At 48.0% G+C, this 25,982-nt stretch overlaps 1 protein-coding gene across 1 annotated transcript in view; it reads left to right on the top strand.

Annotated features, from left to right (window-relative positions):
- LOC125941092 (ATP-binding cassette sub-family C member 4-like) overlaps positions 1–25,982 on the top strand; it is a 95,742-nt gene that overhangs the window by 23,916 nt on the left and 45,844 nt on the right. Inside the window, exons 2-4 of the mRNA XM_049658026.1 lie at positions 12,027–12,167; positions 16,052–16,186; positions 22,952–23,022. Coding sequence (XP_049513983.1) covers positions 12,027–12,167; positions 16,052–16,186; positions 22,952–23,022 — 347 coding nt within the window. The remainder of the gene's footprint in view (positions 1–12,026; positions 12,168–16,051; positions 16,187–22,951; positions 23,023–25,982) is intronic.

Raw genomic sequence — 25,982 nt, 5'->3', positions numbered from 1 at the left:
CAAGGCATTCGTTCCCGACGCGCGTTCTCTTTCTCTCGTTCCCGACGCCCACGCTCTTTATTTCTCGTCCGTAGCTAGGGGCGCTGCGGTGCGCAAGGGCATTCGTTCCCGACACGCGTTCTCTTTCTCTCGTTCCCGACGCCCGCTCTCTTTCTTTCTCGTCCGTAGCTAGGGGCGCTGCGGTGCGCAAGGGCATTCGTTCCCGACACGCGTTCTCTTTCTCTGGTTCCCGACGCCCGCTCTCTTACTTTCTCGTCCGTAGCTAGGGGCGCTGCGGTGCGCAAGGGCATTCGTTCCCGACACGCGTTTTCTTTCTCTCGTTCCCGACGCCCACGCTCTTTCTTTCTCGTCCGTAGCTAGGGGCGCTGTGGTGCGCAAGGGCATTCGTTCCCGACACGCGTTCTCTTTCTCTCGGTCCCGACGCCCGCTCTTTTTCTTTCTCGTCCGTAGATAGGGGCGCGGCGGTGCACAAGGGCGTTCGTTCCCGACGCTCGTTCTCTTTCTCTCGGTCCCAACGACCGCTCTCTTTCTTTCTCGTCCGTAGATAGGGGCGCTGCGGTGTACAAGGGCATTCGTTCCCGACGCGCGTTCTCTTTCTCTCGTTCCCGACGCCCGCTCTTTTTCTTTCTCGTCCGTAGCTAGGGGCGCTGCAGTGCGCAAGGGCGTTCGTTCCCGACGCGCGTTCTCTTTCTCTCGTTCCCGACGCCCGCTCTCTTTCTTTCTCGTCCGTAGCTAGGGGCGCTGCGGTGCACAAGGGCGTTCGTTCTCGACGCGCGTTCTCTTTCTCTCGGTCCCGACGCCCGCTCTCTTTCTTTCTCGTCCGTAGATAGGGGCGCTGCGGTGCACAAGGGCGTTCGTTCCCGACGCGCGTTCTCTTTCTCTCGTTCCCGACGCCCGCTCTCTTTCTTTCTCGTCCGTAGATAGGGGTGCTGCGGTGCACAAGGGCGTTCGTTCCCGACGCGCGTTCTCTTTCTCTCGTTCCCGACGCCCGCTCTTTTTCTTTCTCGTCCGTAGCCAGATGCGCTGCAGTGCGCAAAGGCGTTCGTTCCCGACGCGCGTTCTCTTTCTCTCGTTCCCGACGCCCGCTCTTTTTCTTTCTCGTCCGTAGCTAGGGGCGCTGCAGTGCGCAAGGGCGTTCGTTCCCGACGCGCGTTCTCTTTCTCTCGTTCCCGACGCCCGCTCTCTTTCTTTCTCGTCCGTAGCTAGGGGCGCTGCAGTGCACAAGGGCGTTCGTTCCCGACGCGCGTTCTATTTCTCTCGTTCCCGACGCCCGCTCTTTTTCTTTCTCGTCCGTAGCTAGGGGCGCTGCGGTGCACAAGGGCGTTCGTTCCCGACGCGCGTTCTCTTTCTCTCGGTCCCGACGCCCGCTCTCTTTCTTTCTCCTCCGTAGATAGGGGCGCTGCGGTGCACAAGGGCGTTCGTTCCCGACGCGCGTTCTCTTTCTCTCGGTCCCGACGCCCGCTCTCTTTCTCGTCCGTAGCTAGGGGTGCTGCGGTTCACAAGGGCGTTCGTTCCCGACGCGCGTTGTCTTTCTCTCGTTCCCGACGCCCGCTCTCTTTTTTTCTCGTCCGTAGCTAGGGGTGCTGCGGTTCACAAGGGTGTTCGTTCCCGACGCGCGTTCTCTTTCTCTCGTTCCCGACGCCCGCTCTTTTTGTTTCTCGTCCGTAGATAGGGGCGCTGCGGTGCACAAGGGCGTTCGTTCCCGACGCGCGTTCTCTTTCTCTAGTTCCCGACGCCCGCTCTTTTTCTTTCTCGTCCATAGCTAGGGGCGCTGCGGTGCACAAGGGCGTTCGTTCCCGACGCGCGTTCTCTTTCTCTCGTTCCCGACGCCCGCTCTTTTTCTTTCTCGTCCGTAGATAGGGGCGCTGCGGTGCACAAGGGCGTTCGTTCCCGACGCGCGTTCTCTTTCTCTCGTTCCCGACGCCCGCTCTCTTTCTTTCTCGTCAGTAGCTAGGGGTGCTGCGGTTCACAAGGGCGTTCGTTCCCAACGCGCGTTCTCTTTCTCTCGGTCCCGACACCCGCTGTCTTTCTTTCTCGTACGTAGATAGGGGCGCTGCGGTGCACGAGGGCGTTCGTTACCGACGCGCGTTCTCTTTCTCTCGTTCCCGACGCCCGCTCTTTTTCTTTCTCGTTCGCAGATAGGGGCGCTGCGGTGCACAAGGGCGTTCGTTTCCGACGCGCGTTCTCTTTCTCTCGTTCCCGACGCCCGCTCTCTTTCTTTCTCGTCCATAGCTAGGGGTGCTGCGGTTCACAAGGGCGTTCGTTCCCGACGCGCGTTCTCTTTTTCTCGTTTCTGACGCCCGCTCTTTCTTTCTTGTCCGTAGCTAGGGGCGCTGCGGTGCACAAGGGCGTTCGTTCCCGACGATTGCCATGACAACACGTGTTAAGCGGAAGTCACGTGACCCGCAGTGCCACGCCCCCGCTGTACCTGCTAGCAATTGTAAAGTCGCCACCGGGTGCACCAATCAATACACTTGAGCAGGTACGTATAACCCCGATGATCGGGGCAAAGATCCGACGATGTCCATATGAATGGTCTCGAAGCATGTATCGGGGACCGAAACTTGTCCCCCAGGAGGCCTGATGTGCCGTCTCACTTTGAAACGCTGACAGGCTATGCACGCGCGAACCCTGTCACGCACGTCGGCACTTACACGAGTCCAGACGTAACGCTCGGTGATAAGGTCTTGCGTGGCACGCACGCCTGGATGGAAGAGCGTACATATCATATCAAATACTGCACGACGAAGAAGAAAAGGGGCATAGATGCGAGTACATCTAGCAGAAACATCGTGCCAGAGCGTGACTTCATGGTCGGGGAAGGGGACCTGCTCTAGGCGGAGTGATGTAGAAGACCGGAGGCGTGGAAGCTCGGGGCCGGATACTTGTGTCACCGCCAGCGAGGACAATAAGGGGTCAGCGAGACCTGTCGTGGCGTTGATGGCGATGCGGCACAGAGCGTCAGCCATACTGTTGAGGCTGCCTTTGGCATAGCGTATGTCAGTCGTGAATTCGGCGACAAAGCAAGACGACGAAGCTCTCGAGGAGAGTGGTTGGCAGTTAAGGAACGTATGGCGGTAACCATAGGCTCGTTCTCAAAAGGGATGACAAATTGGCGACCATCGAGGAAGTACCTGAAGTGCTTCACGGCAAGGCAGGCGGCGAGCAGCTCCCGTCCGAAAGTGCTATATCGGCGCTTAGTGTCACGCAAATTCGGGAAAAAGAAGGAGATGGGAAACAATGCACCATTAAGGCACTGATGAAGAGCGGCTCCAACAGCTACTGAAGAAGTGCCCACCATAAGGTAGCGAGAGCCAGTGCCGGATTAAGGTGGGGGCTATGAGGACTGCATTCCCAGGCCCCAAACGATTTGAAAAAAAGTTGCTGAGCGTATTTGCTGCCCAGGTTATCATCGAAAACCGACGGCCGGGGCAACGTCTTGACAACCATCGCGTTCGTTTGGGCGGAAGCCCAAAGCTCGGCTCCGGTCTTTTCGGTACAGGGCGTTTTGGCGAAACATAACTCTGAGCATGGCACCAAAACACCGTAAGGTATACCTTTACCATAAAAAACATAAATTGTGTAAGCAAGAAACAAAACTTTAGATTGCAATGTCTAACAGTAGCAACAAGTAGAACAATAACTTGCAGACGCGACAGAATCGCCAGAAGGACATGGACGTCAGATAATAACCGTTAAATAATACTACAAATCACGCCAAGAAAGTAGTTTCCCGAACCCATAAAGATTATGTATATTTTATCACTAATCAGCGAACGTAACTTGTTGGCTTCGAAAAATTCTGCGTCTTAAACCAATCGTCATCATAAGCATCGTCGTCATTAGGGCCCCAAGGATGCAGTTAGCCTCGGGCCCTGAAATTTCTTAATCCGGCACTGGTGAGAGCACATGGTAAAGGGTGGTGCAGGAGTGTGGTAGGGGGGAGTTTGGTCTTAAGTGCTAAAATGGCCTGATCGACGATAGAGTGCAAAGGCGGATTGACGGACTCGCCTTTCGAAGTGGAAACGAGCGCTTCATGAGGAAATAGCAGTGTAGAGCATATAACGATGAAGCGACTGTCAAAATTGACGAGGCCGCTCAAGCTCTGTATTGACGCCGGAGGTGAATAGTCCATAACGGTTTGTACCTGGTCAGGCAGCGGAGTAATTCCTCGCTTGGTGATGCAATGTCTTAAAAAATTCATCTCCATGTGCGCATTCATATCTCCTACCAATACCACCTGGCCTGATTTCTTGAACTATTTGATATCGCTTCTAATGCAATCAATCACTTTATTTTTATATCTGCTCTCACTACCTGTCCATAGATGAGCAACTCCAAGCCACGCCTTTTTGCCTTGTCATGTGGCACTAATCCATAAATACTCCTTACATCTCCCTTTTATACGTCGCCCAATTAACATGCCTACGCCTCCACCTTTCCTTGACTCAGTTATTTTGCTGCACCCCTCCCACACAAAATTTTCCATAACAGGAGGCTGCTTCAAATTTCTTAAGTGCGTTTCGGTCAAGGCGGATACGCTAATAGCTTCGTCATTCAGCTGCGTTTGAATTTCCAGCCATTTTCTTTCTACTTGATACCACGCTGCGTGTTTGTGTAACAAATGTTACCGTCTGTATACTTATCTTTTATGCGGCCTTTCTTAACTTCTCGTGGTCTAATTCTGCTCCTTACTGGTGTGTCGCTACACTCAATACTTGATGTACCTTCCGGATTGTTAGGGGCTGCTGCCCGTGCCGCGAATTGACCTCCAACCGGTGTTGCTACACTATCGCTAAAATGTATTCCGTCACGCACAAAAGCACCCTCGCGACCTGCTCGGTGCACTTCTCGGTTGATGTCAATCACCGTGAAATTCATTACCACAGGTAGCATCCAAATTTCCCTTTTTACTGCAAGTACCACCCTTTCAATTGCACACGCCTGCCTTTCAACCTCTGGCACCATGCACACTACCCGATTTGCACTTCCTCTGAAACATTCCGCAGATCGGTAACCCCTTTGGCTATTTGCTTCGCGATCCCCGTCTCCCGTCCCTGAAGTACGCCAATCACTCTGCCCAATTTAACCACTAGGTGCTTCTCCTCCATTGTTCCCCACGTGCTGCTTGGCGTTCGCTATCACTTCCTTAAACGGTTTCCCAGCACGCGCGCTAATGTGGACTCGTTCACCTTCACCTACGCTCTTTCCTATCACCGGCCCTACTGCACGCATGCTTGAATCTGCCAACAAATACAACTCGGCGCTTTTCCTCCTCCTCACCGCCAAAAGCTGTACTTGAGGCCATGATGCCCCCCCCCCCTTGTCTCATCCACACCCTTCGCTCTCTTGTCTTCCTCCACGGCCGGCACGTCAGTGGTAGTAGACCCTTCCTGCCCATCACTGACGTGTCCATCACTGCTTTCCGGCGCGGCGGTTTCAGCTTCCCTACCTGCTCCCGTTCGCCTTGCTCGCATCGAAGCGTTCGCCATTGCTTTGGGGAATGGCGTCCCTAAGCTTCATATCTACGTCGGCTAGCTTATCTTCTACCACCTTCCTCTGTTTCTGCCCGCTCCTGAGTTCCTTTTCTAGGTTCCCAACCCGCTTAGCTAGTTATTCCTTCTCCTTCTCTAGATGGTCTAGTCGTGACCCTAGCACACACATCCTACAGATAAAAACTGCCCCGTTTGCATCGCGTACTGGCTCAAACCGCGTTTATTCTAATGCGTAGAAACGCTCGCACTCAGAACAACGCACACCTTGGTTCCTCCTAGTTCCGACCATTACCTTGTATTACCAAGGCATCGTACAAACGTAACCCTATGTGTAGGAAAAACAGCAATTATTCATTGCCTACTTGTATTTAACCGAAACGACAAAGAAATCTGAAAAGCATGCATGATATATATGGGTTACTCGGTCAACCTAACAATTCTAACCACGAAATGAGCGAAAAATTGAATAAAAGTATATTGCCTTGGCGCGCTGCTCCTGCTACGCTGAGAAAACACCTCCAATGGGCACACCTGTTTCGTTCGGACAAACTGACACGGGGTATAGCGTTTACTATATTTCTCTTTGGTAAGGAGAGGTTCGTAACGCCCTCTCACGGAGATCGGTGGCACGGCAGTGTAGAAACGCGTCTGCTGTATTCTCGGCGCCTGCGTGTGCCGTAAGGACAGAGGGCGCACGCCAGCGTACTGCAGACCGGCCGCTATTTGATGTGGGTATTAAGCATGAAATGCTTTTAGCTCCCGTTGTCGGTGACCTTCAAGAGACGTTGAGCCAAAATCCAGAGCTGCTATCCGGGCACTCAAGACGAGCATGGGGCGAGAACGAAACGAGAACATCGGGGCATCGTTGCGAGAACAAAAGATCATCCGGGCAACCAGTCAAAACTAAAGAAAATGCTGTCGCTGGCCCCCTGTACTCGACCGCATTACATACACTAGTTACTGCCCAAACAAGTCACAAAAATTATTGCTTCCGATTTCTTTCTAATGTTTGTTCACAATATCACTCAAGCTTCTAATACGCTGCAGTTTAATTTCTCAGTTCCACTATACTCGCGGACAACTTTCTGTGGCAATGAAGGGAAAGCTACGGAGGCAAAGCGCGCACAAGCGAGAGCGCTTCTGAAAAGAGTCCCTCGTTTTAAACCCCGTTGGTTTAGGCTGGGGAAGAGAAAACATAAACAGCTTATTAGCAGCAGTTAAATAAGACAGAACACACTACTGAGCGTAAAAGTTTACTTATTTTGTGGCTTTTCCCTTCCGCGTCTGGGCAAACGCGAAATCGTCGCACGTGAAAGCTGCGTCGATTCAGCGTCCGTTCCGAGCAACCAAAAGCACTGTCAAACGCTGCCGGACTACTTGGGGCGATAACACATGAGCAGCATCCACGCGCCCGTAGCTTTCCCTTCACTGCCACAGAAAGTTGTCCGCGAGTATAGTGACGTTCAAAAGGCAGATACAGTGCACCATATACTTGATTGTCATCTTTTGGCGCTGAGACAGGGTTGCCTGCGCTCTTTTCGACGCCAGCGATCCGTGAGTTCCGCTGCACGGGTTTTGCGCCGCCTCCTCCGAGAGATGGCGCCACGCTGCGTGACCAGGCTGGCAGCTTCCGGCCCGGCGCGGATGGTTGTTTGGCCGAGACGATACTTGCAACGAGTTTCAGTTCTAAACAGGTTCATTCCGGCTCAGTAAGGTTGCAGGCGTGCGTCGCAGCACCAATTGGCTTTGCAGGTAGACATTTCATGCTTACATCTACTCTTGGTTACAGGAGAGCCAGCATTCTTTTTTTTTTCAGAATGACCATGTGTACTGTGCGTTGGTGATTTTTTTTCTTTGAGGACAGCGAAATATGCAGCACTTATTTTCAAAAATGATTTTGGCAAGACATACAATGCCCGACAAGCGAGCAGTGATACTATTGCACATAAATATTTTAGGATACCCACCTCACTCCTGCTACAGAAGAGCTCCAGCGGGTGAACTTGGTGTTCTGTTTTTAAAAGTGCCTCGAGCTCCGCTAATTATATGCTGAATTTTTTATTGCTCACTTTGCGCTCGCCAATGCGTTCAAGGAACCGCCCAATTGCGCCAAATGATCCTTTCGAAAGCACAAGCCGACAACTGAATAGTCACTTTGTCCCGACGCATAGCTTTAGAAATAAATGCGTATTTGTGACCACCAGGCAGCGGTCAACGAACTCAACAGCGCACGCTTCGCTATTAGCCCCGAGAACGACCAAGAGGGGCGCTCGCATGACGTCATGGCAAGGATTCGCGCCTTCTGCTACAGTTCTGGCTGCGTCCGGGCGACTTCTGCAGTGTTGCCGTTCGTTCGCTCTCGTTCCCTAAGCTAGTACACTTATGACAGTTCTCCCAAATATATTTTTACGATGTCTTCGTTCGTCAAAATTTATTGAAAGAGTATATTTTTTATACAACAATATATTTCTCGAAGAGAACGGTACACTGCCGGCCAACGGAGCTCAGTCCAGAGTGGTGTGGGTTTTTCATCCGCAATTCTACACTCTGCAGCGGTAGCGCGCGTGGATAATAAAAGCATAAACGCGAAAACATGGGATAGAATGATCAAGTTAAGCGACCATAGTTTCAGTGTTGCAACAACCATGTAACAAACGTTGCCTATGTATGATTTATACAATATTTACCTTGACTTTAACCCGCTAAAGCTTGTCTGCTCACGACGAGCTGTTCATGGCACAATATCAAATTTTCACATTTATTCACACGAACGTTCGGCAGTTGCACAAGGACTGAACAACACTGTAGTTTAGATTCTGCGATTGCCGTTTGATTTTTCAACGCCTATAGTGTCCCTGTACATCGTCCCACGTGTACTCAGTGCTCATTCTCTCCCTATTTTTCTCTTTCTATTTCCCCTTACCCTTACCCCTAGTGCAGGGTAGCAAACCGGATGCTCTTCTGGTTGACCTCCCTGCCTTTCCTCTCCTTGCTATCTCTCTCTTCTAAAAATTCAGCCATTCTTAATCGGTTAATTTTAAGCGGTGGTATTTTTAAGTAAAGCTCATTGAGGCCACTAAACCACTATATTATGGCGAGCTGCTTAAGCTGCTTGCCTCACACAAAAAGGCATGGACCAATATGTATTCTCTTTTCAGTGCTACACGCTCTACTCAGTTGAACAATTTACCGGTGCTTGTTGCTTGGAGAACCGATGTGAACGATCTGCTTGGCGATCACAGTTGCTCGGGGCAACTTTTTGGGCGAAATTTGCCTTTTAGACCATGTGGCTGCAGCCAGCAAAAAGCCCAAGCTTCATTCTTTAGTGGTATACGACGCATTGAAAATAGCAGTATTCACCGACAGAGGTCAAAAATCAACTGAGTTCATATGAGGCTTCCATATAGTGTCTTCTTTATGAGGCGGGTATACGAGGGGGTCTTTCATAGACTGACGCTACGAGTAGTTCTAAGTTGATATAAAAAAACACCACCGTGGTTCGACACATCCTCTTGCAAACGGCAGCTAGATTTTCCTCTTTCGGGCAGCCGAAGCTGCTTTCCAGTGCCTCGAGTATATTAGAGGCACCTTAAAACTGCAGCGCACACAGAAGAAACGAGAACACAAGGCAAACACACAGGCGCTGGTGTGTTACTTTTGCCTTGTGTCCTCGTTTCTTGTGTGTGCACTGCGGTTTCAAGATGAACAAGGTACGAACTCGCCCAAGTTTCAGTACATTTATATTATAGGCATTTCCAATTGGTGCTGTAGAGCACTGTTTCATGGTTTCAATTCGAAGTTGTAGTGAACGGATGGGTTTCGCGAACAATGTGTGCCTCGCTATAACGCCCTAACGATAGTCGGTTGCTTCCATTGCGGGAGGTGTCTGCCATATTGTAGATACAGTCCGCTTCAGGCCACTACGGAACATTACATCAATTGTAAAGGATTGGCTCTTCATCCTAACCACGACCCTTTTCTTTCAAGTGATTGCTATACACACATGAAGCGCAGTGGGGTTAAAATACACGTAGAATGCTTTTTCGGAGCAGCTATTTCGGAGAACGGTGAAAATAGTAGCTTATTTCTTTTGCGTATAAAATGGGCGCCTATCTCTTCCTTTTAGGCAATAGTACATCGCCCAGATTTGAGTAGAAAAACTAACCAAAGCAGTAAGAAGCTTGCTAAAAGCTGTTAACACACAGCGCGAGAGCAAACACGGGGACGAAAAGCAGACACGGACAAGCGCTGACTTCCAACTGATTATTTTATTGACAGACGTGCTTTATATATGCATGTCAAGGAACAGACACAAACAAAAAGTATTTCCACTGACAAGGAAACAAACAAAAAAAGAAAAAGAAGAAATCGAAACAACTAACAATCACGGTGGCCTGCTGCGCATGCCTTCACATTCCAATAATCTGAGTTCCCTGTCACTCCGACGATTACCCTATCTGCTATTCGTCCCCGTGTTTGCTCTCGTTATCATTACCAGTATGCATAACCAACTAGCCCAGTCAGCCACCTTGCTGAATGCGTCGCCGGTATTATCTTATTCTAACATACTGATTCGTATATAAAGTTGACACCAAATACGAATATTGCTGTTCCGTTTAAAACGAAATGTCTGCCATAACTAAGTACTACAGAAATGCTAAGTTTGGAGTGAACCATCGTAAAAAAATGTTTCATGCTGAATTTGCAGACATTCTTTTTACGCAAAACGTTTGGACAGACACGGCGCACCTCTGCTTTGCAAATGCAGTAACCCTTGCAACTATATATAGCTTCGATATTCAAGCAAGAAATTTTCGCGATTCACGCAGTTTCGAAAGAGACACTGTACTTTAGGCGTGAAAGCGGACAGCAGAAAGCACCCAAAACATCCTTGAGAAAGTACGGCTGGCGCGCCCAATGCACCGAGCATGCACGAAGCGAACTTGTGCGCACGGCAGCGGAACGTCACCGCGAGAGGGCGCCACTCCAATTTCTCGCCGCTAATAAGGACCGTTATGTCCCACTTTCTCGGGTTGTTGCGGCCGCTCGTGATCTCTATTCACGAGCGGCTGGTTCTCCGCCCGTGGTTGTATTCCCGGCATTATTGGATGGCTTTGAATCGACGAATCTGGCCTTCGTACATTGAAGAGCGTACGATTCTTTCTTTTTATTAGTGGTCATTTCTCAGTGCACTCTACATCGCGAGGTATTTCAGCCTTGTCATGCTACGAAAGGCACACGTTTGTATGCCAGTCACACTGATCACGGAGTCACCTCCCTTCAGCTCAATCGGCTTATTTTTTATTTCCTGAAATGTATCAGGAGACTGTCAAGACTAAAAGACCCCAATGCTCCGGCACATGGGTAATCAGTAATGCTGTTACGAAAACGGAAAAATGGCGAACTGGGGAGCTATAACGTAAAGCTATTCCAAACTGTTTTTATTCCAATCTCCCGACGTCAAACTTACGTAACTACCGACACAAGCATTCGGCGGTGACCCGCAGCGTTGTCTGAACAACCCAATCAAAAACTCTCCTGTTTATAGGAGGTCACCTTTGTTGAATTTCAAAACCAATAACATTGCCAACACTCGCCGGTCTTTATCTAGTTGGCTGACAACAGGCGAGGAGCACGCTCTAGTGGAGAGAGTTCCGATGAGACCGAGCCAGCACAGTGAAAATAGATAACCGCATGAAGAGGTTGGTGCCGGCTTCTCCGATTGGTCCGCTTCGCCTTACTTACCTTGCGGTGGCTGGTCGAAAATCGCGACGGCGTGCAACGGAAGGATAAGAATGCCGCTAAAACGGATCATCAGCAAGGAAGAATTTGCAGAACGATGTCGTATACGTGCCGAAAGGGCTCGATAACGTTTTACTGCCACGCAACAAGGTTTATCATGCGCAAATAAATACATGCTCACCGGCAGGTGCGAATAGCGAGAGACAGCGATCAGTGGGTTTTTATTCCTTTCGGAACAGGGCAGTCTCTGGCTTTTCAGAAAATTTTTCAGTTTTGTTCGGCATAATAATGAATTTTTTTTCGCGTACACGTCACTTTGACGCGGTGAGTATTCGCGGATTTCTGAGGTCGCGGGACAGACAGGCGAAGTGGGCGTAGCCCGAGAACATTGGGCTAATAGCTGAGGGCTAATAGTGAAAAGGTGTCGAATCAGAAATAATTATTTTCCTTTTGTGCGGTTTAATCATGCAGAATCAGTGTGTGCACGTCATATCAGATGGGGAGCTATCGCGTTTTCGTGACGTCGCGTGACAGACAGGTGAAGTTAGGAGTGGGCCGAAAATGTTTTGACCAATCGTGGTGGGCTGATTTCAGAATTGGAATAGAAAAGTTTGGAATAGCTTTGCGCTATAGCGCCCCTGTCCTACGATTCACGTTCAAGCGAAGCCACGCGTTCGAATTACCGAAATGTCTCCCTCGCGCAAATTTGAAGGTTGTTTCGCAGGCCTAAACAAAGTGCACATTTTGTCACATGCAATTTACCCTCTCGCGGATTGGCTTCATCCACAGGTCACCTTGCTGCTGGTCTTCCTGGGGAGGCTTCGCCGCAGCCTTCCACCATCAGGCCTCTGCTGCGCCCTCTATGGGGCACTGACCGTCGCCGCCGTGGTTGACATGGTTCGTTTTCTCGAGAGGATTCATAACGCAGAGGTAAGATGTTACACCGACTAAAGGGTTTTTGCAGATTCCTTTGTTATAGCTCCATTCTGTACTGCTAAAGTGGTCAATGCTATCGCTGATGTTAACCCCGCGATGCGGTAGCTGACAATCTGAAAAAACGCTCAAGAGAAAACAGAAAATCAATTTTCAACATTGAAGTGGTCAATAAAAGTTATATTTTCTCTAATTTGGCAGTACCAATAAGTTGACTACTATAAACTTAAAAAATGAAGACGGAACTTTATTTATAAAATTTCGCATAGAAACTGCAGCGCCGAAACGTTATTGTGAATTAACGGGTTTCAGGGCAGTGTTCTCGTATGTAGCTTGTTGCGGCGCAGTGTTTTAAAAAGTTGCGAAATTCAGTCTTCGGCTCCTTTAGAATACCCTACAGACTCGTATAAGGGCCGCACCCACATATGAGCCGCAGTCTCAACTTGGCAGACCAAAAGGTGACAAACAAAAATTTCCGACAGAGAAGCAATCGCGTTCGATGCTCCGATGCCGCGCGCGCGCATCAAGGAAGAATTTACACGCGCTGCGTACTTCCCCGTGCTGCTACTAGACGGCTAGAGCCAGGGTGTGCCCAAGATTCGGGTTGCGCACAAGTCGCCGGCTGCGCCGGCACCATTGTGACCGTAAGGTTCGGTCACGTGCAAGGGCCGCATCTCGGCAAAATTGCGGGGGAAAAAAGTGCGGCCCTTACACGAGTCTATACTACATCACAGGCCTTTTTCGTCGATAGAGTGTCAACTATGTTTCAGCGGACGCCATCAGATCCATGACGTCAGGCTAGCTGCTGCGGCAAATTCAAGGTGATGTCGCCACCCGGGCCTTCAGTTCTTGCGTTATTTGTGGCTTATCAAACTTTCTCGGGCCGTAAGAGCAGCTGATTTTTTCTTTGGCATTGTCGAAAATTAATTCAAATACAGCTAAATCTTTTTTGTTTTATTGCGATAGCAATTATATGGACACTAGAAGCGGATTTCCGCCGTCGTCGTCGCCGTCGTCGTCGCCGTAAGGTTCCGTATCAAGTCCAAGGGCGATAAAATCGTCGCGGCGCGCCGTATGCTGTACGTGCGAGTGAAAACGCGCGAGGGACGCGCGCTTTCACGGAGAGCGAGCGCACGGCGGAGAGCAAACGCGACAGTCGCGCGAAAGGCCGTGGAGAGGTGGGAGAGAGGGAGGGCGGGCGGGTGACGTTGTGCTGCCGCACCAACAGCACAAGGGGAATCGGCAACTCAGTCGCGTACGCGAAAGGAGGAAAGCGGGAAGGCAGCGCGGGAGGGAGGGAGTTCGGCTTCTACTCTGCCCGCAACTACGTACTTGTACTTTGCGCGGCGACGCGCGCTCGCCCGCACCGTGTCTTGAAAGCGATCTGCAGACGGCTCATAGCTTTTTATGCGATGTGCTTTCGCCGCTCAGTTTCCGCTGAAGTGATACACCGCACGAACATTCGCTCTCTCCTGCTGCTCTCGCTCACGCCAGCGTTTTGACAGCGGTTGTCTGCTATCATCGAGTGGGATCTATTCATGTTTGCTTGTGCGCGCTCACACCATGCTTGTTAATTCAGTTAATCAGCGAATGCATCCAAGTTTATATAGCCGATAAAACTACTATATTTCTGCGTATAGCTCTCTACTAATTTGCTATCGCAATTGCTGTTTCGCCTTTCGGGCAAAACTGCGACTTTTTTCTTTATTATCTTTAATAAGCCTTGTTGCGAGCGGTAGCATCGACGCTGCCTTGCGAAAACAGCATCGCCTGGATAATTCACAACGTTAATGCACGGACACAAGTGTTTTAATCAACGTCAGAGCGTCAAGCAATGCTCAATGAATGCTGGCATTTGAGCCGCGGAAACATTACGCATGGGCAACGGTTGGTACAGCAAAATGCAAAAATAGAACGAAAGCAATCACCCCATCAGAACTGGTTTTGGCACGTAAAACACCAGGAAGAAGAAAGCAATCATCCCGCAAAACTACCACCACATTCGTTTATTTATCACCAGTTCTATACTCTGTTCCAGAAATGCCATGAAGCACTATGAAAGCTACAGGCTTCTTGTGTCAATCAAGAGGGCGAACATTTCTTCAAGGTATCCTTCCGCGCCCTAACGTCTGCAAGCGGCGAGCGCTTCAGCGCAGGCGGCAGCAACATCAATGGACGCAATGCAACTGCATAGCGAGATCAGCTGTTGTGATATCAACGGTAGGAAATCCGCTCCATATTCGCTGTGACACCTGAAAAAACACACGTCTTCAGGACATTTCGAGATACAGAGGAGAAGCTGGGTTGTAGAGACGCCTGAAGCGGAAAATTCATAAGGAGCACTCGGCAAGTGCCACACGAGATGGTGGCGCCATCTGTTGATCCCTCTTGTAACATCCACTTGTACACCGTGCACTCGCTTACATTCTTAAAATTCTTAAGTGCAGCCGTTTTCTTAAATAGAATTCGTGCACATTTACTGCACCGCTTCCGCACTGTTCCAAGTATGTTCAAGATCAACTTATTCGTTCCTTTCGCGTAAAAGAGCGGCTTGGAACGGTACCACAAAATCGAGCCTGCGAAAGCCTATTTTGCGAAGGACGAAGGACGACCCGGGAGGGAGTCCTGTGCGGTGCTTTGGCTACGTCGACTACACGCATGAATTTTACCACGGTCCAAGCAAATAAATATTTATACTTTCAAGTGCAAATTATTTTCTATATGGCAGAGCTGCATTAGTTCTTTTTTTTCCTGAGAACGAAATAATTTGAACAAGTGTGCAACTCTTTTTTTCAGTATTATATATCCTCAATAAATATTTTAATAAAGTACGAAGCAAGCGGACGCAATAATCCTTAGCTGCGACACTCAGAGAAGCTTCCAAGTAGATACTTGCCGACAAAACCACTTGTCAAGACCATTTAGTGAAGCAACGGGTCCCGCAATACGGCACCACATTTCGCTGCTCAAGAATCAGCGCTCGCAGGTCTTGTATAGCCTTGGCTCTGCTGCGAGGGAATACTAAAGCAGAGCATAGAGCGTGCATGCAACATTCCGCCGGGTTGTTTATTTCATCGTGCAATATTCGCGTAAGCGCCTTTGCTGCACTAGAAAAAGGCTCATTTGTATGAAATTGGACGCAACGCACACATACGACGAGGAAGTTTTAAAAGGAACAGTATGTACATGGCCGTGACGTTGACACATTCGCAGTCATGCCGATTTATCATTCAGTTGCCGAATAAAATTGTTCGCATTCTTCGCCTTGTACTTGTACACCTTACAAACTGGTGTCGTTTATATCGGGCACTGAGGTGGGACTTTAGAATACGTGTGAACATCGATACCAATAGGATTTACAATAGAAATTAGTCAATTGTTGCGACAGTCATCACTTAGTGATTTGTAATGTGGCAACACCCATGGCACCATCCTTACGTGAATTACTCCTCGAATTTTGCAATGGCTCAATGTTACCCAATCTCAATTTTATAAAAATGAAAAGTCTAAACCTCATAAAACTTTAACGTCACTAAAGGTCGTCATTGTGTGCTTAGACAGACATAGCTTGAGAAGAAATAATTCGAACATTGCATCTCTACGGTGAGTGAAACGAGATAAGGTGTTTCTAGCTGAAATTTTGTATTCTACTAGTACATAAAAGCAATTATTGATATTACGTAAAGGTTACACTTACGCTGCCATATCAAGCTTGGGCGTTGAGCTATCGCCGGTGCTGGTTTATTTAACCAGTGCTTCAGAAACCGACTACGTTGCTATTGGCAGTAATTAGTTGTTGGATGTATTTCATGCATTCCACAATGAAAAGAAAACGCACGTTTTCGTCCAGGCCCGTGTTCACTGTTTTCGTATTGTTCCAGGATATCCACATAAACGACGTGGAACTTCGTGGGCCGGTAATAGTGGTCAGCGTTTTGCTAACTTTCACCACTGTCGGGAACTTTGTCATCGCCGGTCTCCAAGACACCGTGTTTGCCAAGTCCGCCAGCGTCAAGGTAAGACACGCGATATCGCCTCGAACGCAACGTTAGTATGCTAGCTGTTTCAGCGAAAAACATCGTCACCAGCTCTCGTAGCCGAGCACCAGAAACTCGAATAACCATCGACTCTGATAATGTCGAGATGGACAACGACGTTCTGCTGGCTGCCTGTAACGGTCGCGTCCTAACGTTTCTTAAAGCGCACACTAGGGGCATGGCACGGGTGCGGTTTTTCACAGGAACTTCCAAAAGGGCCTGCCTCTTTCTTCTCTGTGCGCCCACCTCTTCTTTGTTTCGCGCCTCTTTCTGCTGGAAAGATGTTTTTTCACCATTTAAACTGGTGCTTTGATCTTCAGCACGTGAGAAAAATAATACTGGCGAAAGAAATCACCGGAAAAGGAGGTGATTTGTCAGTGCTGCGGACTCCTCTACAAGTCTAGACGCGGTGGATGACGTCTGTCTCCCTAATTGCGAAGGCAGACCTGTATAGACAGAATGCTGTTACGCTAGAATTGTTCGTGAGAAACAATTCCAGATAATCCTGATTCTGGGTAAACTGCTAGCGAAAGCGGGCGGCCAATGGCCAAAATTCGTTACGAACTAGAAGCTTTACGAGTTCATTACCAGGAGGCTGCCGGTCAGTGCTGTCCCCTGTTGGTATAGCTTTACATTACATACGGCCCTGTGTATCGATGCATAAACATTTGCCGAAAATAAGCAGTCTGGTGGCATGTCTCTGCTATGTGTGCTGCTTTTTGTGCTGTTTCTTGTGTACTGTGCGTTCCAAATTGAGTTGCAGGCAATTTTGTTAATTGTCTGTGACAGACAATCTTTCGGCTGCATTGCTTAAGAACGCGGACATTGCTTGCACCAGAAATCGAAACGCCATATTAAAACAATAAACAAAACTTCACTGATGCCTTTTTAGCAGCTCCCTTTAAGCCACGTATGGCAATGTAAGCGTTGAAACAAGTGAATTCTCAATGTCCATCTAATATAAAGAAATTTGCAAACTCGCACCAGTTTCTAGATACGGGCCGTGAAGCTTGCGGTAGGATGCACTATTGTTGCACTTAACTATCTTTACCGAAACGTTATTCGCATTCCATAAAAACAGAAATATGCCGATGCGAGAGACTTAAAGGTCTGTAAAGGCGCTTCTGCATAAGTAAGTACCTAGGTCCTTCGGGGCTTATAGGGTCTTTTTTTTGTCTTTTTTTTTCGGCCCATTCACGAGATCACCCTCAGGCTTGCCAAATGTTTCCTTATATCCGCAATTCCTTTGCTATACCCTTAAATTTTAATATGCTTCACTCAATACGAGCTTAGTACTTCTGTACTCCGTGTTATATCCAAACAACATGCCAGCATGCTGCGCCGGTGCCCGGCTGCGCGTTTTCGCCGATGCCCTGCTCGCACGAACGCTTTCGGGTCTCCAGCGCAGGCTTTTTTTCGTATTGCTTTGTTTTTTATACATTATTCACGATAGCAATCTACGCGAAAGGTAGCGGAATTTTTGCTCTCGTCGTCTTCGCAATGTTATGTAAATATTTATTGCTATGCCTGCTACATGCTTATGTAGGGCTTGTAAGCAAGGGAGATGATATACAGTACATTGAAAGACTAAGCTGCGCCGATAATGTTTTGTGGTCCTGACAGAATTGTTCCTCTGGATGTTTGAGAATTGCAGCCGCCAAACAAGGGTCATGAATCATTTGATTCAGAGCGTATGTATTTTATCTTAAATCTTCTCAGACAATTCAAGCAGCTCGAAACAATATTACTGGAATTACATCACTGAAAGTGACGTACTTTCTCTGGCGCCGCTTTCTCAGCTCACTGCACTGGTGCGGCAGTGATTCAATTACATGCCTTACAGGGCGCCTATTGGTTTTTAAGGGTGCCCGACATTTTGGCAGCGTATATCGCACCCGCGTATAGTCAGAATGTTGTCCGAGTAATTCAAGCACATCGCTAAAACATTGGTATCGCTGCAAAGGCTTCGCCTCTCAGACGATGCTGCCAGATTTCTTAATGCCGTTCACACCGTCCTCACGCCGCCGTTAGGTGTTAGCGCCGCCACCACTGCACGGGAACTATTCTGGAGCTGCACTTAACAGCTTCACTGTAAATTAACTTATAGAAATGCATTTCTTCGGCACACTTTAGGGACGCATATGTCGAAACTGCAGTCATTCATTGTGGATATGCCTTGCGAACTCACTGACCTACCATTGGTAAACTGCAACATGTGCTGCGAAGTATTATTTACTAGAGTGGTTCTATAAAGAGTGAATACGCTGAAATTTTTATTTTTGAAAATTACTCATTGCCGCTTTTATTCCTTTCTATATGGTCCCCAATAAGTGAAATAAATGCACGCATCCCACCATTTTTTGTAAGCTTAGATAACATACGTGAAGCCATATTTTGACACCTACCTAAGTATTACGTGCAATGTCTAACTACACTGAGTTTTATGTCGTAGCAATCATTTTTTTTCCTCGTTAGGTAACAAGGCCGGAGAGTAACCCATCTGAAATGTTGTACGGATAAGGAGATCGTTTCCGTGTTTCGGGGAAAGGTAAAAAAAAAGCCCCATGCTTTAAGCGGAACAAAACACAGAACCGACGCAAGGTGATTTTCAGGAAGGTAGCTATAGATGGCTTGACTAATGTCATCTAGGCTTGGTAAAAACGGTGGGCAGCATACAGTTAACTTGCTTGGGATCATATAAAATCTAATGAAAGTTCCAAAGAATATCTTCAGAATAATAATTTTGAGAGCATGTCTCAGTCTTTTAAGCAACTACTGTAGTTAAAAAGTTTGTTTGAAAATTTCATAAATAATTGTTATTGCAGTTTTGTTGTGGAAGCATATTGTCCGCTTATTCGGAAAACATAGCTGTAGAATTACGATTGTGTTGTGTTTCAATGGCGATTCTTTTTTCAGATTTCCGCATAACTCCTCCTAAAACGCGTGGCTATATGAGTGATTATCTCGATATGTGATGTATCAATTGTCTATTGACACGTGTACATTTTCATGGCTTTCCGGTGACAGTCTTTCAGCGGCTAACGAACGTACAAAGGTATCGCTCGGCGAAAGAAGCCAGCTTTTTGTATTAGGAACTTCCTCGAATGCTTCGCCGATTCTATAGCGAAAGAACCGTTGGCAAACCTAGAGTGCGTGCACAAAGCGAATAGCGGTGTACATTCCAGAACAAACTCGAGCACCAGCGATTACGCTGGCATGCACGACAAGTGATGTGTAAATATCCGATGCTCTTCACTCACAGATGACATTTTCTTACGCTCGACGAGTGCGCTCGCTGAGCACTATAGTTGTGCTCATAGTTGTTCTCAGTAACCTGATTTGCTGGGCATAACTTCGGCCAATAAAGGGTCACAGTTGTACAACCTTCTGATTCTGTACTATCACTATAACGTGACATCTAGTGGAGGTGCTTCATTGTATACTTTACTCTGTGTGCAAGCCACAGGCCAAGTCGTGAAACCAACCTCAGCATCACCACGGGCCAGCGAAGTATCCACCGGCTTCAAGAATTGCTACCGGAGTATAAAGTTCGACCCGAGAACAATAGGGAAATTATGGTCCACTCAACAGGGCACAATGACAAGCCTAGTATCGCACGCCGTGCTGCAACAACCCAGGGAGCCACCAACCTTGCGCGGATAATCATTTGAAGACATGCAAAGCTGGCTGGAAAAATACGAAAAGGGTCGCAACATTTACCAGCTGGAGCTGTGACGACAAGCTGCGGCATGCACATGTCTCATTGAAAGACGCCAACAGGTATTGAACTCTGACAACGTAGTACTTCTTTCGCAACTCGTTGCTGGTCACCTTCCCGAGCGACGGGCTCCTAAAGAGAAGGCAGAAACTGTGCTGTGCTAGAATCTCGTATGCAGCTATCAAATAAGGACATAATTTTCAGGGAAGAAATAACTCGCCTCTTTCGACACATCGACCGCCAGACATGCCTGAAGATAACAAAGTTTGCTTCCTGTTCTCGAGATTGCAACAATACTTTTTCACTGAATTATTTCGCGATCCGCCCAAGATCGTCACGGAATTCTCAACGGAAGCAACGGCCATCGAGAAGACACTGGAAATGCGGACTAGGTCAGATAACCGCCAAGTGTTTACGCCGAAGTGCCGAAGACCATGCACTAGGCTGTGATGACCTTCAGATAATCACAGCCATTGTACGTAAAGAACTGAGTAAACTCTTTCCTGCGTCGCAGCCTTCAAGTGCCTTTGGTCTCTGACATCGTCGGCGAGGGAATCCAGCAGTGACTGGGAGTTCCTGAACAACCGCAGCCGAATCCGGAAGCGATAAGCTACGCTGCTGCCGCACGTCATCCCGTTCCACCTTGGTGCCTGCGACAGAACTCCGTGACGCCACCATGTCACCGCTTGCCACCGCCTCAGCCATCTTTACGCCCGGCTGCGGCCCGTGCAAACCCCCATGGAAAACGGGCGTTTGACGTGCCCCCGACCGTCGCCCGCTATGCTATCACAGCGGAGGAGCAGTACTCGTCGGCCGCCACTGCGCATCCCGCGAGATGGGACTACGAGGGTTCGCAGTCAACATGCCGTGTTTGCTGAAAGGTCAAAAGCATCGCGAGATAGCCGACTACCCCGCTTAGTGGATACCTAGACGACCGTTCCGATCGCCGTCGCCAAGACGCTAAATGTTGCCGCAGCGACGGCAGTACACTGGCCCAACCTCTGGGCAGTCTGTCAGCCCATATCCCGAAAACCGAAAGCAGCAACCTTTGGAGGTGCGGCTGCTGTTCACCGAAATACTGAATATTCTCCGCCACTGACGACGACAATGCAAGATCCACCTCCACAACGTCGCAATGACCCGCCGCCATCAAGACGAAGCTAGCTCCGAAAGAAAGAACAGGTCGTCTAAAGAAGGAGTCACGTGTTGACGTAACGACAGCGGCACAGTACGACGCAGTCGTCAGTCGAGGCCGCGACCTAACCAAGAGAAAGAACCACCAAACTGAGCATGCTTATCGACGGCCACACAGTCATCGCTCTACTGGACAGTGGACACAGGAGCCGACTATAGTTGGCAAAGGTTAGGAGAAGGTTAGGTCTGCATGGAAAGCCCCTAAATCCGGACAGAGAGGACACCTAATAACAGCGACTGGAATCTATATAGCGACTGGAATACAGAATCTAACAGAATCTAACAGCGACTGGAATACAGTTCAGGATCAGACACCCTGTGATAACCGCTATCCTCCATCAATGCTCACGGACGTAATTCTGGGCATGGACTTCCAGAGCTAACATGGCGTAATCATCGACCTAGATTGAAAGTGTATAACGCTGTACACAGGCAAAGCGATGCCGCAGGAAAGTACTTAGAAGTAGACTTCGACGCTGAACACAAGACGTGGGAGGCCGTCCTTCCATACGTAACCTTCGCTTACAACACGGTAGTGCGTAAGACAACGCAGATCACGCCGTTGAAGCTGGTTTACGAAAAGAACCCCATGACGACTCTCGACGCCACGCTGCCGCACGTCACCAACGAAGAGAATCTCGAAGTCGCTGCCTATCTGCAGCAAGCACAAGAACCAGCAAATAACGGATGCTACGTGCGGAATACCAGCCTAGCGACCGCGTTTAGATTTGGACCCCAATACGTTGACATGGACTCAGCAAAACGTTACTGCAATGTTATTTCGGACCACACAAGATCCTCCGACGTATTCGCGCACTGGCCTATGAGGTCGTCCCCGATGGCATTACACAATCACAGCGACGCCGCGCATGCCCTACAGTCATCTCCATGGTGGGTGCTGAGCCATTCTACGCACGCTAACAACTCTGACTCTATTGCTTTACTGCCTTGTACGTTTCTTTACTACGTCTGCTCTTGTTTCTCACTTGTGTGTTATATTTGCAGCATAGGGTCGGAGTTTCTTGTTTTGGGAGGGGGACAGTGACAAGTGTACATTCCTATGCTTTTCCGGTGACCGTCTTTAACCGGCTAACAAATGTAAAATGGTATCTTCCAGCACCAGACGTGCCTTTTTGTATCAAAACTTTCTTGAATGTTGTCGATGATCATATAACGATAGCACTTTTGCGTAATCAGGTTGCGTGCGCAAAGGATATTGTGGAAACTAACGCGTGCAACAGTGATTGCGCATGAATTGCCGATAAGTTATGTATAAATAGCCGAAGGTCTTGAAAAGCGGATAAGTTTTTTGACGACCGAATAGTGTGCTCGCCGCCATCGTTGTGCTACGAGTGTCACTTGTTTTGCTGGGTACTAGTTTCACGAATTAAGAGTTAGTTTTGTGACTCGCAGTTCTTATGCCATCTTATTCTTCGCAGTCATTACCACATGACAATAGGATAATGTGTGCAGCATTCATTATGTATCTGGGGTATATAAGGCGTGTCATCGTAAATGAACAGCGCAATACGGACGACGGACACGGATTCACAGAGCACGAACGCTGTGAATCCTTCTCAGTCGTCCGTTTCGCGCTGTTCGTTTACGATGATATGCCTTACATACCACCGATACATAATAAACGGTGGACACATCATCACTATTGTCACACTGTAGTAGCTTGTGAAAATTTTAAATGCACGAACTCGCCCAGTTTGCTGTTTTCATCCGATATAAGGTGCACCTGAGAGCGCGTGCACCCTCAAGGACAAGTAAGCACTAAATTGAAGAAAATTGCAAATGTCCTCCATTACAACGCGAGCTCCTTTCAGATACCTTCCGGTCCGAAGAACGAAGATGACATGTCACCCTTCGGAAAGATTATTGCTGCTGCGTTGTTCCCGTAAGTGGCCGCTTACTTTTGAATCTAATAGCCCGTGATGGGAAGCATTGAAAAAAAATTTAGTTTTATAACTGAGATGTATAATTGTAAAAAGGCAAGGGAAATGCAAGAGAAGGCAAAGGCAACTTGCCGCCGGATTTAGCCGAACCCAACACTTTACCATGTGCCACCTGAGGTTTAAGAGGAAGTTTTCATTTAGCGTCATGGCAGTAAGTGGTGCTAGATAACGCTTCCAAGGCTAAATATTACACATGCACAAATTTCCAAGAAAGTGGACGGTTGAACAGCCGCCACTGTAGTACAGTAGCTTGATACCCCGAATCTCTATGATATAGGTTCGTCTCCCTCCGGCGGCAAGTTCTATTTTCTTCTATTTTTGGTTCATTAGCAAGGCTATATTTTTATTTAAAAAACATTTAATTTTGATATGTTTTCTTTATCTCGTTTTCTATTGGCTTATAACGGTTCTGGCCAATCAAACATCAAGTCATTCGCTCTGCTAGGATCCGTAAACATGATCCGCTGGTTGGACAGGCTTTTTACCGTTATGTATCGTATAATGTTCACTACATACCAACCAAAACGGCGCCCATCGGACCCCGTGAGAATGCGTCATGCCATTTTCAATACAGAGAATATACAAAAAATTTATATTTAAGCAGGCTTTATAATTTCATAGACCATGAGGTGCAAATTTACTTGCCGTGCAGTTTAATCAAGAGACTGTAAAGACACAGAGTGCCTATCCTGGATGCCAGCCGCTGTGCAGATTTTAGATAACATAATAAAGAAGTGTGAAAGAAAAGTGAATTGTGGAAGTCATCTACATGTGGCTGCATCACAATGGAGTTACTCGAAATATCGTCATTCTATATATGAGCACTTACTTAGAAAGAAACAATAAGTGGATAAAAGGAAAGCTTTGTTGTGATGTTACAGCCTAGCATATATAACGGAAACTTTTTGAGGACTGTGACTGCGTGCTTACGGTTCCCGTCTCTGTGGTGGCTTCTAGTGTGCTACAGCAAGCAATCACTACATCACGAAATTGTCACATGGCAAGGATGCAATAGCTACTCATATTATATGGTACGAATAAAAAAATGACATCATAACAAAAAATTAGGGGCAGCCTTCACACTAAGTGGTGCGAAGCCTGGGAAAACAGCGAAGCTTGTGGCCTTTCCCCAGCTTTAACTTTGCTTTCTTTACTTAACTTGGTTTGGCTTGGCTGGTTCTTAGCTTTCTCTTTGCTTTCCTTTGCTTAACTTGCTTTGGCTTGGCTAGTTCTTAGCCAAACTTAGCCGACCACGAGCATAGTGGTAGAATAGGAGAGGTGGCCAAGAGAGCGCCGCACGCGCGTCGGCGCACCTCTCGAGTTTCTACAGCGGTCGCCAGGAGGCGACAGGGGTTTTATGGACTCAAAGACGCGCATCGCAAGCGTTCGCTGTGCTGTAAAAGGTCGGTTATTATCGCAAGTTCTGTGGCTTTAAAACGTTATTTATGTTTTTAATAGCTTGTAGAGGCTGTCTGCTGGCCTTACCCACAAAAATGAATGTATCAGGCTTTGTGGAGCTCAAAAATTTCTAATCGGCGCCGTTAATCTCGACAAGATTGACACAGAGCTGTGATAGCAAGGGACGCACGTGTATTTTTCTGGAAGCATGAAAATTCTTAGCGACGAGTGCACAGCGCACAACAATATTTGCTTTTGATGTCATTGTGGCTAGCATTGGGCTTATTGCCGTAGTTGATTTATGATCGCCTGGCTGTAACTAACTTTCACCGTTGCGCGGTGAGCACTTGTTTAATTATTTTTAAGCTCCCTTCAGGCGCCGTTCCGGCGCCTGCGCCAGTAGCGTCAGATGACGAGTGCAAACGCGCACGCGACTACGAAATGGATTGCAAAGGACGGGAGTATAGACGCCGTTCTGTTTTGACAGAACGACGCCGCCGCGCCTTCGATCGCTACAACGAAGAGAAACGACGTGAGACACGCAGTAAGGGAAGCCGCAGTGACCATTGTAGACGAGACGCGGCGCAGTGGACTTCACTTGGGATGCACACTGCAGACAGATCAGATCTCGCACCCTGAAGCATCTACAAGGATTATCACGGTGGCGCAGAAAGCGTCGGTGAACTTTGATTTTTATATCAGCTGGTCCTCCCAGTGATTTAATCTTTCAGTGACGTGCTTGGAAACTGACGATTTCTGGACCCAACGTTTTTCATTAATAATAATAATAATAATAATAATAATAATAATAATAATAATAATAATAATAATAATAATAATAATAATAATATATTTATGTGTGTGTGCTGTGGCTAACACGCCAACACTAGTTTTGGAAAGACACTAAATACTGTTTCTGCATAGTCGTATTTATTAATAAAGGAGTGTTTATTATATTGCAGCGATGAAGAAGAAACAAATGTACTCAATCGTGAACATATAAAATATATATTCGTTTCAAGCATGATTCATTTGGCAATGACTCATTAGTCACCATATAGCTCTCAGAACCAATCTGTACCGGCAAAATAAACAAATAAAACAATCAAATAAAACAATCAAATAAACAAGGAATAAACGACGCGTCTGAATTCGTCACGCTACATGCGTAAATCCGCGCGTAAAGTTCGTTATAAGCGATGGTAGCTATTCAGTGGTATTGAAGACTTCCCAGGTGTACGGCACTATAACGCGAAGCTCTTTCTCAAAGGTCCGAGACGTACAAATACAGTTTCAAAGCTCGGGACGCAAGCCGGCTACGTAATTTCAAGTACGGCAGAGCGGAGAAATGAGCCCGGGCTACCCCTACTAGAGCACTGCACGGGCCGATTTTTTCAGCCCGGGCCCGGCCCGTGCCCGTTTTCACATTGGGCTGCCCGCCCGAGCCCGATCAAAAGTTTTATGGTGAGACCCGGGCTCGGCCCGAGCCCAGACCGGGCCCGAA

Source organism: Dermacentor silvarum, chromosome 10, assembly GCF_013339745.2.
Source record: "Dermacentor silvarum isolate Dsil-2018 chromosome 10, BIME_Dsil_1.4, whole genome shotgun sequence".
In the NCBI taxonomy this organism is placed as follows: Eukaryota; Metazoa; Arthropoda; class Arachnida; order Ixodida; family Ixodidae; genus Dermacentor; species Dermacentor silvarum.
This window is presented reverse-complemented; position numbering and strand designations above follow the sequence as displayed.